Here is a 13,856-nt window from a genome sequence, read left to right as displayed (position 1 = left end):
TACTCCTCCATGGCACCTGATCTCATCTCTGTTTCCAGAGGTCCGTGTTGGCTCTGCTCATAATTTGTATTGATTAAATGGACTTTTGAGAATGATCACTGTTCATTATCTTCACATTTCATTTTAATGAATTGGTAAAATAACATATCGGTTCTTGAAAACAAGAATTGTGAACAATTTACGTAAAAATATGGACCCCAATGTGGACCATTCTGGCCCTTAAAGTCATAATTGAATATGATTTGCTATTACTCATGGGGGGGGGGGGGGGGTGTCAAGATTAATTCTAGTTTTGGCTCTAGCGTTGAGTTTACAGACAACAGCAAAAAACAAACATTGAATACACTTGGACCAAAAAGAACCTTTCGCTGAGGATAGCTTATTAAAATGACGAAACATATACAATTATAAATAAAATATTTGTACTTTATTTGATAAAACAAACGTCACCGGTTCAAACAGAAGCATCTAGTATAGCACCAATAGTCAATTTCCAGCCTCTTCTTTATCATTCACGATGGCTTAACCTCACTCGAATAAAGCAATGATTAAATGGAAAGATTACAAAGTTAGTCTTTGAAAATGTTTCACTTAATCAAAGACAGCTACTCTCAATATACAGTATAATTATGGAGCACAATTTTGTTTGAGTTAACATGGGTAAGGTCATACATTGGAAACTGAAGTCGTTGGTGGAGTTTGTGGAGCATTTGGTGAGCAAAGTCGTTTATACAAAACCGAGTTAAAGATGAAAAATATGACTGGATTCGCTGCACTATTCAATGGACTTAAACTTTGAAAGAAAACCATCATGGCAAGGACAGTCTGGGATGGAGTCAAATATCCGAATGTCTGTAAAATGTTGAAAATCCAATATGGTGACCAGCAAAGTATAAAAGCTGTAAATAATAAGACATAAAATTAACAATCAAATAACAGGGCAACAGAAAGGATATTTTACATGTACAACTTTGATTTAGAATACATGTAATTTTAAAAACAAGGAAATTGGCAAACTTGAACATAAACTTCTCTTGTACATTTTGGTCTTTTTCAAAAAAAGGGAAAGCTTGCTTTCTCAATCAGGGACATTAAAGAATATTTCACATTAAAATAAATTATGAATAACAGTTTATTTTATCAAAGTCTTGTGAGAGAAGACAACTCTTCATAAAATTCATTATAGCTTCGAGTGTTCAATATTAACACCAAGTTTTATGCAATTAAGAAATGAAATGTAAGAAGTGTTATGAAATTATTTTACAGATTTCTATTCGTATTAGCAGCAAAAATGCATCTCAAAATACAAAAAGTATCAGACATATCTTTTTGTTGTAAACATTATTATTATAACACATTCAAAGTTTTATTCAACCAAACATGATTTTAATAGGAAAACTAATATGAAATGAATTTAAAGTTGATAACATTAAATAGTGGCTATATTTTTTTGAATATTTCAAACTTATCCTGCATTCTATATTTGTTCCAGATTTTATTCAAACTTGACAGAAAAAAACAACAGGCAACTTTTAAATGCATCAACTCTTAAATTTAAAATGTCTCTTCAAAACGTAAAAATCTTACCTAAAACTATAACAAAGGTCATTTTGACGGTTTTAATCTTGGCCTTTGGTATTAATCCTCTAGAACTAGAATCACATGTTTTCTTCCAATGTACTCTTCTTTGTCGAGGGGGCTTCAGCAATGTTTTCTCTTCAGAAAAACTATCTACAAAATGATTTAACATTTCTTTCTATTATTTACTCAGTATAAATAATTTACTTCTATGTAAGGTAATTTATCACTCAGATGATATTAATAACATGTAATATCTGGGAAGAACCAACCAATACCTGCATCAAAATTCGTTAGATTTAATCTACGGTATAGGGGTCCTGAAAATGAGCCCTAGTTTTACAACAACAAAAAATGATATTCTTATATATTTTAGGTTGATTGTATCGAAATAAACCTTCACCAGTAATAAATATTTACAATCATTAGCCACTGACGCTTTTGACAGTTACTTAAAAGTGTAACTTGATAAAATTTGAGTCCCTTCCTATTATTGTTTTCTTGGATTTTCTCTAAAGACCTCCGGCTATCAAGTACAAAGTTATCAGTACATATTCACGTCACAGAAAGGGGGAGTATTGAGATATGAAGTAATGTACCTGCATATTTGAAATTCAAGTTTTTCATCTTTAAAATCAAAGAAGCAGAAAACAAAACTAAGGATTGACTTACTGATCCTCGCAACATTTTTTGGCATTTTGCGAGTTTCAATACCGAAAATCGACGTCACTTATGGTGTTGATAAACCTTACATGCATAGCTTTGTAATTGTAATTATGAAACATAGTGTTACCGGTATACCTTTAGTAATCACCGTCGATAATTCCATACACGAATGATCAGTTTTAGTTTTAGAAGAAGAGATGGTAAACGAAGATTTTCTCCAGACGATTGTCACTATGGAAACGTAACACAGCGCTATTATCAAAGCTGGTATGAACAGGACAGCCACAGCCACCAGAATAATGTATAACTGAAAAGTAGTGATTAAGTTAATAAGTCACATATGTACCAAGGAAGATAATGGGTATCTTCTGTAAAACACAAACAAAAAGAATGCAGGGGATAAACGAAGAAAAATACAGTTATTGATGTAATGAGGAAAAGATTGGAAGCAAACTACGACTTTTCCTCAATTTCTCACCAAATTCAAAGAAAATGACATAGATTTCACTTACTATTCACATTTACATGTACATGTAATAGACTCGAAACTTTCAAAAAACCACTCTGCATGCATGGGCATTTAAGCTGATCTTAGGAGTTTTCAGTACTTTGATTCAGTTTAGTTTATACAAATAGTTTGGATAGATGGACAAGATTTTGTTCAACTAGGTGTACTGTTCATCTGGGGCAACCTTTTACAAGTAGATGATAATACATTCATTCTTAATTTTGTTTTATGGTAATTTACTAGTTAACATATAAATGCACGAACGGTTAGAATTAATTTATCTAGAAAAGATGTTTAAGAGCTTCCATGTTTAATCAGTGCGAAAATTTACCAGGATATATCCCCCGTATTCAGCTAAATGAATCGTGAACTAAAGAATGAGACGGTACAAGATCGGATAAAACAAATTAACTTATACATCGGCTTACTTTCCACATCCATTGTTCTGGAAATTGAAGGTAACATTGCTGTTTGGAATGAATTTTGACATCCTCATACATAAACATTGGTGAAGAAAATAGCAAGGAGAAAGCCCACTGTAGTCCAATGAGGAGGCGGATCCTGAACCCTGAAAGAAGGAATTCTATCGTTTCTCAAATGGTTATAGATGTTGGTTCAAATAAGATATTTTCCGTGAGATCATATAATAGGTGAACATGACTTTTATAAAGTTAGTTTCGTCTGCATTCAACAAAGTACTGGAGCTTTAAAATTGTTTCTGAATTAATATGCAGGTCATCATTTAATTGATGTCCTTGCAGAAACTGGAAAATGTCCGAAACAAAACTAAAATCAAAATCATGTTTAAAAATGTCTGCACACTGATATGGCATTTTAAGTTTTCAAATATATTTTTCACAGAAGACAAAGTTACATATTTTGCAATTTACCCAATAACTCAGAAATTGAAATAAAAATGTATATCTACAAAAGTAATCCATAAGACACTGGTAGTAACTGTAGGAAGTGAGGCACTGCATTATTTAATGTCCCCTTCAATTCTCCGATATAAAAAGCAGGGGCCCGTTTCACAAAAAAAAAATCCACTAAGACCAAAAACTTAAGTTGATTGTAAAATTTTGCAAAATTAATGATTCTGTTTAAAATTGCTGGCGTAAAAATATCTTACTACATTCCCTTTAAAAAGATTAAAACCATTTTAAATATAATGTAAATTAGGAAGTTACAAACAGTCTTGGTCTTAGTCGTAAGTTCTTTTTAAAATGGGTCCCAGTATAAATTCCCCATTAACAGAACAGATTCATATGTTATTTCCTTAAAACTTTATTCTTACATGCCTAGAGGATGAACGTTGCATCGAAAAACCAATTATCAAATCTCCTTTAAGACCTGTCCGGATTCTTACTTTCTAAAGACATAAAGTATTACGATCTATTACAATATAATTATTTCTTACAATCTCTTACAGTCTGGTTAGAATACTAGTTTGAGAAATCTTGTGTGGGCAGATAAATATACAGACAATGAGAAATCATGATATCCCATAGCCTCTGTTGGTGGAGGCAGTGTGTCACTTGAGAACTGTGCTGACAATTCAGGAACAATTATCAGTTTTTTTAAATTGTCATTAAAGTTATGATATTCTACAACCGAATACCATTGACAGTAATGGAGTTTTTCTAATCTATAACAAAAGAAATAACCTTTTCCCATGGTTTGAAGCGGTCTTGCCACGCAGTCAAGTCTGTCAATACTAAGCGCCACCAGAGCATAAGTAGATCCATATGACGCCACTCCATGGTAGAATTTAACTGTTTTACACAAGACATCACCACCATGCCAGTCCACGAAGAACTTGTCTAGGACATCGATTAGGACAGAAAAACCTACCAGTACATCTGAATAATGAAATGTAACATTCTTTTTTCTAAAAGTGATAGTTACAATATCTATACTATTTCCACTTATTATACTTTAACAATTTGACTATTCGGAAAAGTAATATTAACCAAAATTATCAGTCTGCAACCAATCATTATAATAAATACATGTAAACTTATTAAAGTACGTAATATTTTCATCTACAGTATTATTTTACTTTAAGAGTATATGTCATATAAATAGAAATAGCAATTAATTTAATTATTTTTGATGACTCCTAATCTTTGATTTTTAAACTTGAAGGTTTATTTCGAACAAAAATAGACGAAGATGAGGATATACTTTCAAAGAAAAAGCCTTCGGGAATTGTATAATGAATAAACTTCACTTTTGATCCTCTGCATCCAGCCAAAAGCTCGAATATCAGAGACTCTAATATTTGAACTCCTGAAGATTACTCTGAGAAAATTATAGCCTTGGGCAATGACTACTGTCAAATTAATGAATTCTTACTTTTAACTAGAGCTATTTTAACTTTTCATTATCCTCTTTTTAGATCACTATAGATTTTTCAATAAACTGCTCTTTCAGTGAAAATTTCAGGAACGCTTATACATGGATCTAAAATATATGAATCTTTGTAAAAGATTGATTCTATGCCCTTTCGAAACTAAGTATCGTGAATTAAGGAACTATTACAATGGAAATAACTTATTATATATTTTTCTAAAGGATTTAATGCACTTTTTAAAAAATCTTAGAAATGTTATCAAAATCAGAGGAAATGAAATGAGAAAAACCTACTCATAATAAGCTTGTTTAAATATTTTCTAAATTAAGATATGCAAGCTTTATAAAATCCACAATATCCGAAGTTTAATTTACATCAAATTCATCGTGTCTTTCAAGATATGAAAGGCATTGTGTCACCTATATACATGAATGGCTGTAAATATAATACATAGGTAGGAATAATAACCTGCTAAAGCCAAGTTTGCCATGAAAATATTCATTCTTGATCTTAGCTTTCTGGTCCGGATAATGACAACGAGAACCATGATGTTTCCACTTAAGATGAAAAGAAAAAGGATGCACAGGAATACTCTCTGTTCTGTCTGGAAATAATTAAAAGATAAGTTTATAGTGATATTAGTAATATTTTTTTTCATAAATAAGTGATCAATTTGTAGTGATACATTCCAAGATATTTATTAAGATTTAGCATCCCTCTGCTCCCTCATACAAATTTTTCCTTAAAGGTTATGATTTTCCAATAGAAATCTAAATTTTAATTAAAATACACACAATTTCGTCATACCTTGTGGGGCATGCGCAATATTTGACACGAGTGGCCTTTTAACTCTATAATTTATCAAGAAATAATAGTCATTTATCTTTCTGAGTTGTCCCTCTTATCAGAGTATCAATGAACCTTAATATGAAATCATTGCTTCTTTTTCACTTTTTATTTGAATTCTTTCTTCCTCATTTATTTTAGCTTCTGAATTGATCTGGAAGATATATGGTTTGGTACTTGAACTGTTAATCTCTATGTAAACTGAAGACAGAAAACACTAAGAAAGCAAAGATTAATATAATAGATCCTAGTTCTGTCAACTGACGTTCTAATAAATCTAAAAGTCTGCTGGAAATTCCGTCTAGAATGGATGAATAGCCAATGAAGAAACACAATTTGAACATGTCTGATAAGAATCGGTATAAATGATCATCACTTTTTGTGTCTATTATTGCGAAAGTCCCCATCCTTCTAATTCACAGCTAGCAAGATATTACTATGCCAATAGATAATTCATTTGATTGAAGAGTCGTAAAATAACTGTAAATTGTCATCAATTTCGCTGCATTGATGAGGATTTTAGACAGATAATTTCCCAGAAAAGGGATGATTTGACGATTTTTCTTACAGAATTTTAATAAAATTGGGTTAATTTATAGAACGAACAATATTGGGCCTTGACTACAAATCTCATTAGAAATGATGCATTAGTATATAACAAGGTTCTAATGTTGTAAAATAAAATTGTTTCAGGTTAACATTGAACCAACTATTATAGGTTTCGAAGGGAACCTTTTTATCCTCAATTCCTTTTAAATCGGACCCTTGGAGTCGATTCCCTTTTTAATGAAATATGAAGATAAGGAACCGTATTCAATCTCGAAAATCCAATGAAACGATACAAATTTGAAGCAGAGCAAACACGGACCTCAAAATGTAGAGGTGGGATCAGGTGCCATCCCCTGCCGACCGGTCACACCCGCCATGTGCTCCTTGTCATGATCGGGAAAAAACGGAAAAATCCGTAGACAGTTTAGATAATAAATAATGGTCTAATAATATCTATGAAAAACATCAGTCAGCATTTGACTCAATGATAGGTTGTATGTGCTGACAAGGTCATTGTATCGACCGTAAAACATGCGAAAAGATGACTTCAGACGAGATTGTTGATATCCTTTCTTTCATCAACTTGTTTGTCAGTAGCTTGTCTCGTTTTAGAAATTGTTCATACGTAGAGCATGCTCTTGCGTATCGAAGCAACTGAGAGACATAAACCCCATATGCAGGTGTTAAGGGTATATTGCTACATAAGTAAGGGAAGTTGACGATTGAAAAATTGAAGTCATCACGTTTATAATAAAGCTTTGTTGTTAGGTTACAATTAACGTCTTTTTCTAGTAAAATATCTAAATAGGAAACAGATGTGTCAGAATCTGTGGTACCCTTGGAGTTTGAATTATACAATACATACATTAATCTAAAATGCTACATTAATATATTGTAAATATTAGTAACTTGTTTTAAACCGTCAAATTGACCCATCATTAAATCTTAATATGATTATCATATATAATTTTCATAGATTATTCTATGATCATGACAAAAACATATCATTCTATATAGCAAACCATGAATCACACAAAATTATGACAACTATTTGCAAAACTTTCGTAGCATAACTGATTATTCCAAATGCTTATAAGGAGACGTATATCAATTTTCTTTGTGAGTGACCAATATTGATATACAAGAAACATTGTATTAATTTTTTTTTCGTATAATTTTACCACTACATGTAGATCAACTATCTGTGATAGATAGCCATTTCTATTAAAGAGCTCACGGAAAAGTGATCAACTAAATATACTTAATATTTATGTATTTTACCAAGGTTTATAAATACTCGTATATCATATTTTATAGTAGCTTAAAATGTGAGTTAAAGTGTAAGTTAAATGTACTTAAAGTTATAGACACATCTTAGTAAGCAAGATATATCACTGCTTTTATGACAGTCCTGGTGTTTCGATCAATGAAGACCTCATTAATGAAAGAACTTATGTCTGAACTTAATTGCAAATGCTTTTTATACAAAGATTTTTGTTTTCAAACGAATACCTTAGGAACTGATTTTCCTTTCTTGGAGAAGATTTATACAATGTACTGCTGTTTCTTTGTAAATAAAAAAATTGACTGAGCTGCTATGGGATCAATACAATGCAGTCCAAATGGTTCGATTACCATATCAAATAACACACATGTTGAAAGTCTTAAGTCTGTCGCTCAGATTTATTCTGATTAGTCATGGCTACGTTTTAATGCCAGAAAAAATGAAGAAATAACACCTTTCTAACAATATTAATACAATTGGGTATACGCTGAATTTTGTCAGGAATTTTAATTGTGTCGCTTGCAGAAATTTTTTGCTGAAAAAATTACATTTATCATACTAAAAAGTTTAAAATTCATACGACGACCTTCCGGTTTATTATTCCTTTCAATACATTGGGTTCAATCAAAATATTTTAAAAATAATGAGATTAAGATAATCGAATAGTTCCTTAAATATTTTTATCTATATCATATAAAAGATGTCCTGCACCAACTATATCAAACTCTCCAGTTTCGAGTTCAGTGTTTCTGAAAAATGTAGAGCTTATTTTAAAAGCCTACTGTCTTTGTTTTGAACGTAACCAATTGTATCAATATCGCAAGGCAATTGATAAAATGTATATCTTCTTTGTAGGGTAGCGATGACTAATCAAAATAAAAACGACATCCTTAATTTTAAATATCTACCAAAGAAGGTTGACATATTCAGTAAACTTCCTCTTTGAGACACGACTTTTTTTTAAAGACAATGATTAAAGTAAGGCCTTGGACAACAGCACACTGAATTTTGAATAAATTACATCCAAGGCTTCCAAAATTATGATATAGATAGGATTTTGTGACAGACAGATTGACAGATAGACAATTATGCCAACACCAATATGTCTTTTTCCCATGGGGAAGACATGATGAGTCAGTCAGTCTTAGATGTTCAGCAGTGATTGACTCAGTGCACCTAAATGAATATAAAAATGTGTCTCAGTTAAACTAGCACTTTCAATCATAAGGAATATTCTGATTACTTACAAGCTTTAGAAGATTTCATACCAAACTTAATCCGTGATTTCAATATTTTAATTTACATACAAAATTACTAAGGCATAAGTCAACTGCACAAATTGTGCTTTTCGTATTCTACTGTGTATTCATATGAAGCAGAATGTATTTAAAAACTTATACATGAGAAGAAGAAGACACTTACTGTGATCTTCAACTCGACATTCAGATATATCGACGACGGATTATCAATTAACAATATTTACTTCCATTCATATGTGGACTCGATATATTCCAGTGAACTTAAAATAAAAGATATTTGGATATTTTACTAGAAAAAGACGTTAATGGTAACCAAACATCACAACTTTCTGATAAATGAGATGACTTTAACTTTTCTATCGTCAACTTCATTTACTTATATAGCAATATATCCTTATCACCTGCATATGGGGTTTATATCTCCCAGTTGATGCAATGCGCAAGAGCATGCTCCACGTAGGAACGATTTCTAAAACGAGGCAAGTTTTTGACAAACAAGTTGATGAAACAAGAATATCAACAGTCTCGTTTAAAATCATCTTTTCGCAAGTTCTATGGTCGGTACAATGATTTTGCCAGCAAATAAAATCTATCATTAGGTGAAATGCTGATTCACATTTTTCGTACTTATTGTTACATGTAGGCCATCATTATTTACACAATGAATTATCTGCGGATTTTTCCGAGAGTGACCATTCGGCAGGGGATACTCACTTCTCCATGGCACCTGATCCCACCTAAGATGTTTTAGAGGTCCGTGTTTGCTCTGCACCTGATTATGTTGTTTGAATGGACTTTTTAGCTTGAATACTATTCGTTATCTCCATATTTCATTCAACATTCGGTGACCTCTGATAGAACAGAAAAGATGACCTCTTGTATCCGTATTGATATACCACACTGGGTGACCTTTCGCACTGATGTACAATATTAGGTACATTGTGATAGGTAACGATATACAACATAGGTGACCTCTGGTCTCCGTATTTGATATACATGTACCACATAAGGTGTCCTCTAGTCTCTTTGCAAAGGCTGACTTCTGGTTAAGGAGACCTCTGGTCGCCGTATCTATATACAATATTAGGTGACCTCTAGTCTCCGTATTCATGAACTGCATTCCGTGAGCTCTGTTCAACTTACAGAAGCTTATCTTTGGTTTAGGTGACATGTAGTCTCCGCGTTAATATACAAGTTAATATACAAGTTCCGTATTAAAATACCAAATAAAGTCACCTCTGTATTTCGATTCCACATCAAGTCCAACGCGCTACCGATTATGCCACATAGACCATTTCATTTTAATACCTACTATATAACCTATTGTATAGAACCTACAATTCCTAAATAGTTAGTCAGTGTTTGAAACTTGTTGCACCAGCCAGAATTATTACTACGCGAAATGAGGAATTATTTGCAAGACCTTTACTTGAGCATACGAATTATTCTGCATTTTTCATCGGAAGTTCAATCCGTGCATGTTTGGCTTTTTGTACATGTATAGATTAAAACGTAACCAATTTCAGATAGAGCCACCGATGTGGTACTATTTCTAAGGTATATTCTCAAATTATCAAAAATAATTTAATAAAACCAATGGATAATTATAGTTTAATAAATTAAAATTTTATCAATAACATTTAGATATGTTCTCGTATTTATCAAAAACTCATTTTTGCTGCGTGATAATTATGATATTGAAAATAGATATTACAGAACACGCAAGATGTGATTCTGTTCTTGCTGGCAGACGGTCGGGTTGACTTTGACACAATCTGATGTTAATCAGGCTATTGTCGACTCCATAAAACAGACAGTATTCTTCTGCCTCGGAACAATCAGCCAAATTAATGGTCAGTTTAGATCGATATATTGATATCCACACTACGAGTACAGTATAAGCATAAGTAGAACATTTCACAGGTTTGTCTTTTAGTCTGATATTTATTTTTTTTTTAAATATCTACAACACTAATGAAAGTTCTGCTTTTTTATCAAAGTAACTGTCTGTCAGTTATTGTATCTGCTTTCGTGAGTTTGTGAAGGAATTGATTTAGATTGGCAGCCACGATATTCACTTTAAACAGACATCACTTGTACGGTTAAGGTATAAACTGGGCTTATGAGAAGAAAAAGAAATGTCGAAATAGTACAACTTTAACCTCTAGATCTTTTTAAAAATCATCATTCTCAAACTATAAGAGCTAAGTTAAATGTATGGTCCAACGTCCGCAGAAAGGATGAGTGCACTTAAGCTATGAGAGTTGGGTCCCGGTGTTTTGCGCAGAATAAAATTCCGAAGTTCATAAACTTTATGTTTTATAGGTATTAAACAATGTCTTAAGAGCAGGTTTTGGTATATTATATTACATGAAAGTATTAAATAATGCCGAACGACACTAGCTTTTGAGACGGGGGTCTAACAGTTTTGTCACATTTCTATTGTTATTCATATGCATACCAGTTTTCAACGACATTGTTTACATCGAGCCGCAACTTGTCCATTGGTCTCATTTGCACAGAATGTGTATTTTAATTTAAACTTCAACATATCCAAAGGACAATGTTGGACAAATTGCGGCTCATATCTAATTTTTTGAAAAAGTCTCCAAACTACGGTCGAATTAGCCACTAAATTAACAGTTCACCGAGTGTCAACGATTGATATTATAATCACTTTACTCACGTGACATTCCACTGTTCGATACGCTAAGGCTTTCATTGAACATTTCATTGTGTTTGTCATTGAAAGTTTCTATTGTGACAGTATCTATCGTACTTCCAACTTCAAACTATGGAAGATTTTTGCGCAAATTTTAATAGGGTTTGAAGATTATATGTCTCTTATTTTACTTTGTATTTTTTCATTAGGGGTGTTTTGAAAGAATTCTGGTATTGACAGTGTGATTAGTAAGTACATGTACAGGCTCATGTCGCCTCTGTATAATGGTCTGCAGGGCGAGACATCTTCCCCATCCCTAAACACTAGAATCATTTATTATTTGTGCACCATGAAACTACACAATCTCTCTCTTCTCCATTTAAATTCGCAGTGCGAAAAAAAAAAATCATATGTGCTAATGTTTTGCGGATACCTTAAATACGAAAGTGGTCCCGTTCAAATTTCCGGAATTTAAGGCTTCTACATGTTCTTTTCAATGACATTGTCTGTAATTATAGAAATATGTATGACAACAAATTCAAGGAATAAATATCTAAAGAATATACTTGCACAATAATCATAGATTAATTAAGCGATATATTGTAATGTAAAGCTTAAAATGGGTAGCCGAAAAGGTTCCAAATGACGTACTAAAGTGCACTCATTCTTTAAACTGGTGTTTATAGAAAGTTTATTCCAGATAAAAAAAAAAAAATAACATTATTTTTTTATATTCTATTTTGGCTATTTATTCTCTCGTCATAAGCAAAGTTTTATTTACATGTATTATTGACTTACAAATTCTTAAAATATTACGTTTCAGATAAATTCTGTGTTGAGCTCACTAGTTTTAGTGTGCTCAGAATCCAGTGCAATTTATTCACATATTAATAATATTAGCAGTGCTTTGTTGAGTATTTTTATTCATCTTAAATTACATGCTATCTGACAATGTTTATGCCACCTAAATAAAATTCTACTTCATCACTGTCAAGGTCATTCCAGAACCACATGAGATAGCGCTAGCTTATCTGGCCTCAGTGTGCTGCTATCTTAGCTTCAGTGTGGGTGTGTTATTGAGTGTTGGATTAACGTAACAAAGTGAACTTGGATTTATTCTCAAATTATTATCTATTTAACATGGCTACTGGCCATGATATGTCTTCTGAAGATGCCCTACTGGGGCTTAATGATTCTTCAGAATCTACAAATACTAGTACTGCTAGTATTTTTGGAGCACTGGACAAACTACAGTCAACTATGAACTGTGTCAGTGCAGGAATCAACAAAATGGGTGATGCATTTGCTGTTTTAGCAGCAGCATCACGAGAACCTCCTAAATCTGAGAAAAGAAAACATGTAGAAACAGAGGAGGGGAGTGATGAAGAAAGTCAGGACGATGACTATGATGATGAAGACGATATTAAAAGTTTATTGAATGCATCAAGTGATAAGGGTAAAAATGCTTCCAAAAAGGAAGATGACCCAGGTAATTCAGTGTTAGATGACATTGAATTATCCATTGATGATGACGAGGATATTGGAGAGGAAATTTCAGAGAAACTTGCGGCAATAACAAATAAAGCTTTCTCGAAACAACTAGCATTTGACACTGTCAAGAACAAGAAGTCATCACACAAACGGCCTAAAAACTGTGACAAAGTTTATGTACCACGGGTTAATAAAGAAATTTGGAAGCAAATGCAAAAACAACCATTTACAAAGAAAAGAGACTTACGACTAATGAATGTACAAAGTGTCGTAACAAAGGCTACATTTGCAATTTTGCGAGTAGCTGATGGTTTACTCAAAAACAAAAACAATGACAACAATTATGACAATGAACTACGAAAGTGCATGGATGCAGTGTTCATGTTAGGACATGCAAATACTTGTGTAAGTATGCAAAGAAGAGAACTTCTTAAACCAGTCCTACGAAATGAATATTCTACACTGTGTGATGGGAATATCCCTGTTACGTCTCTCCTATTTGGAGATGATTTAGCAAAATCACTCAAAGAAGCAAGACAAGTTGGTAATGTTGGAAGAAGTTTTCAGCCAAAAAACGGGAAACGATTCTGGAATCGTCCGAGAAAAGACTTTGGTTGGAAGAACCGTGCAAACGAAGATGTGAGAAATCAGAAGAAATT

The 13,856-nt window shown here is 32.5% G+C and overlaps 1 protein-coding gene across 1 annotated transcript; it reads right to left on the bottom strand.

Moving 5' to 3' along the window:
* Positions 1 to 431: 431 nt before the first annotated feature.
* Positions 432 to 13,580, bottom strand: LOC133192425 (cardioacceleratory peptide receptor-like). The gene is made up of 8 exons (XM_061328434.1): positions 13,556 to 13,580; positions 13,192 to 13,318; positions 5,574 to 5,716; positions 4,417 to 4,611; positions 3,181 to 3,320; positions 2,380 to 2,551; positions 1,588 to 1,731; positions 432 to 899 (listed from the first exon to the last, which is right to left on the bottom strand). The coding sequence occupies exons 1-8, from the start codon at positions 13,578 to 13,580 to the stop codon at positions 667 to 669; spliced, it is 1,179 nt and encodes a 392-aa protein (XP_061184418.1). The 3' UTR covers positions 432 to 666.
* Positions 13,581 to 13,856: the final 276 nt, after the last annotated feature.

Source organism: Saccostrea echinata, unplaced genomic scaffold, assembly GCF_033153115.1.
Source record: "Saccostrea echinata isolate AGI-Se365-2 ecotype Australia unplaced genomic scaffold, CSIRO_AGI_Sech_v1 ptg000025l, whole genome shotgun sequence".
Classification (NCBI taxonomy): Eukaryota; Metazoa; Mollusca; class Bivalvia; order Ostreida; family Ostreidae; genus Saccostrea; species Saccostrea echinata.
The sequence above is the reverse complement of the archived record's forward strand: the minus strand, read 5'-3'. Positions and strand labels throughout refer to the sequence as shown.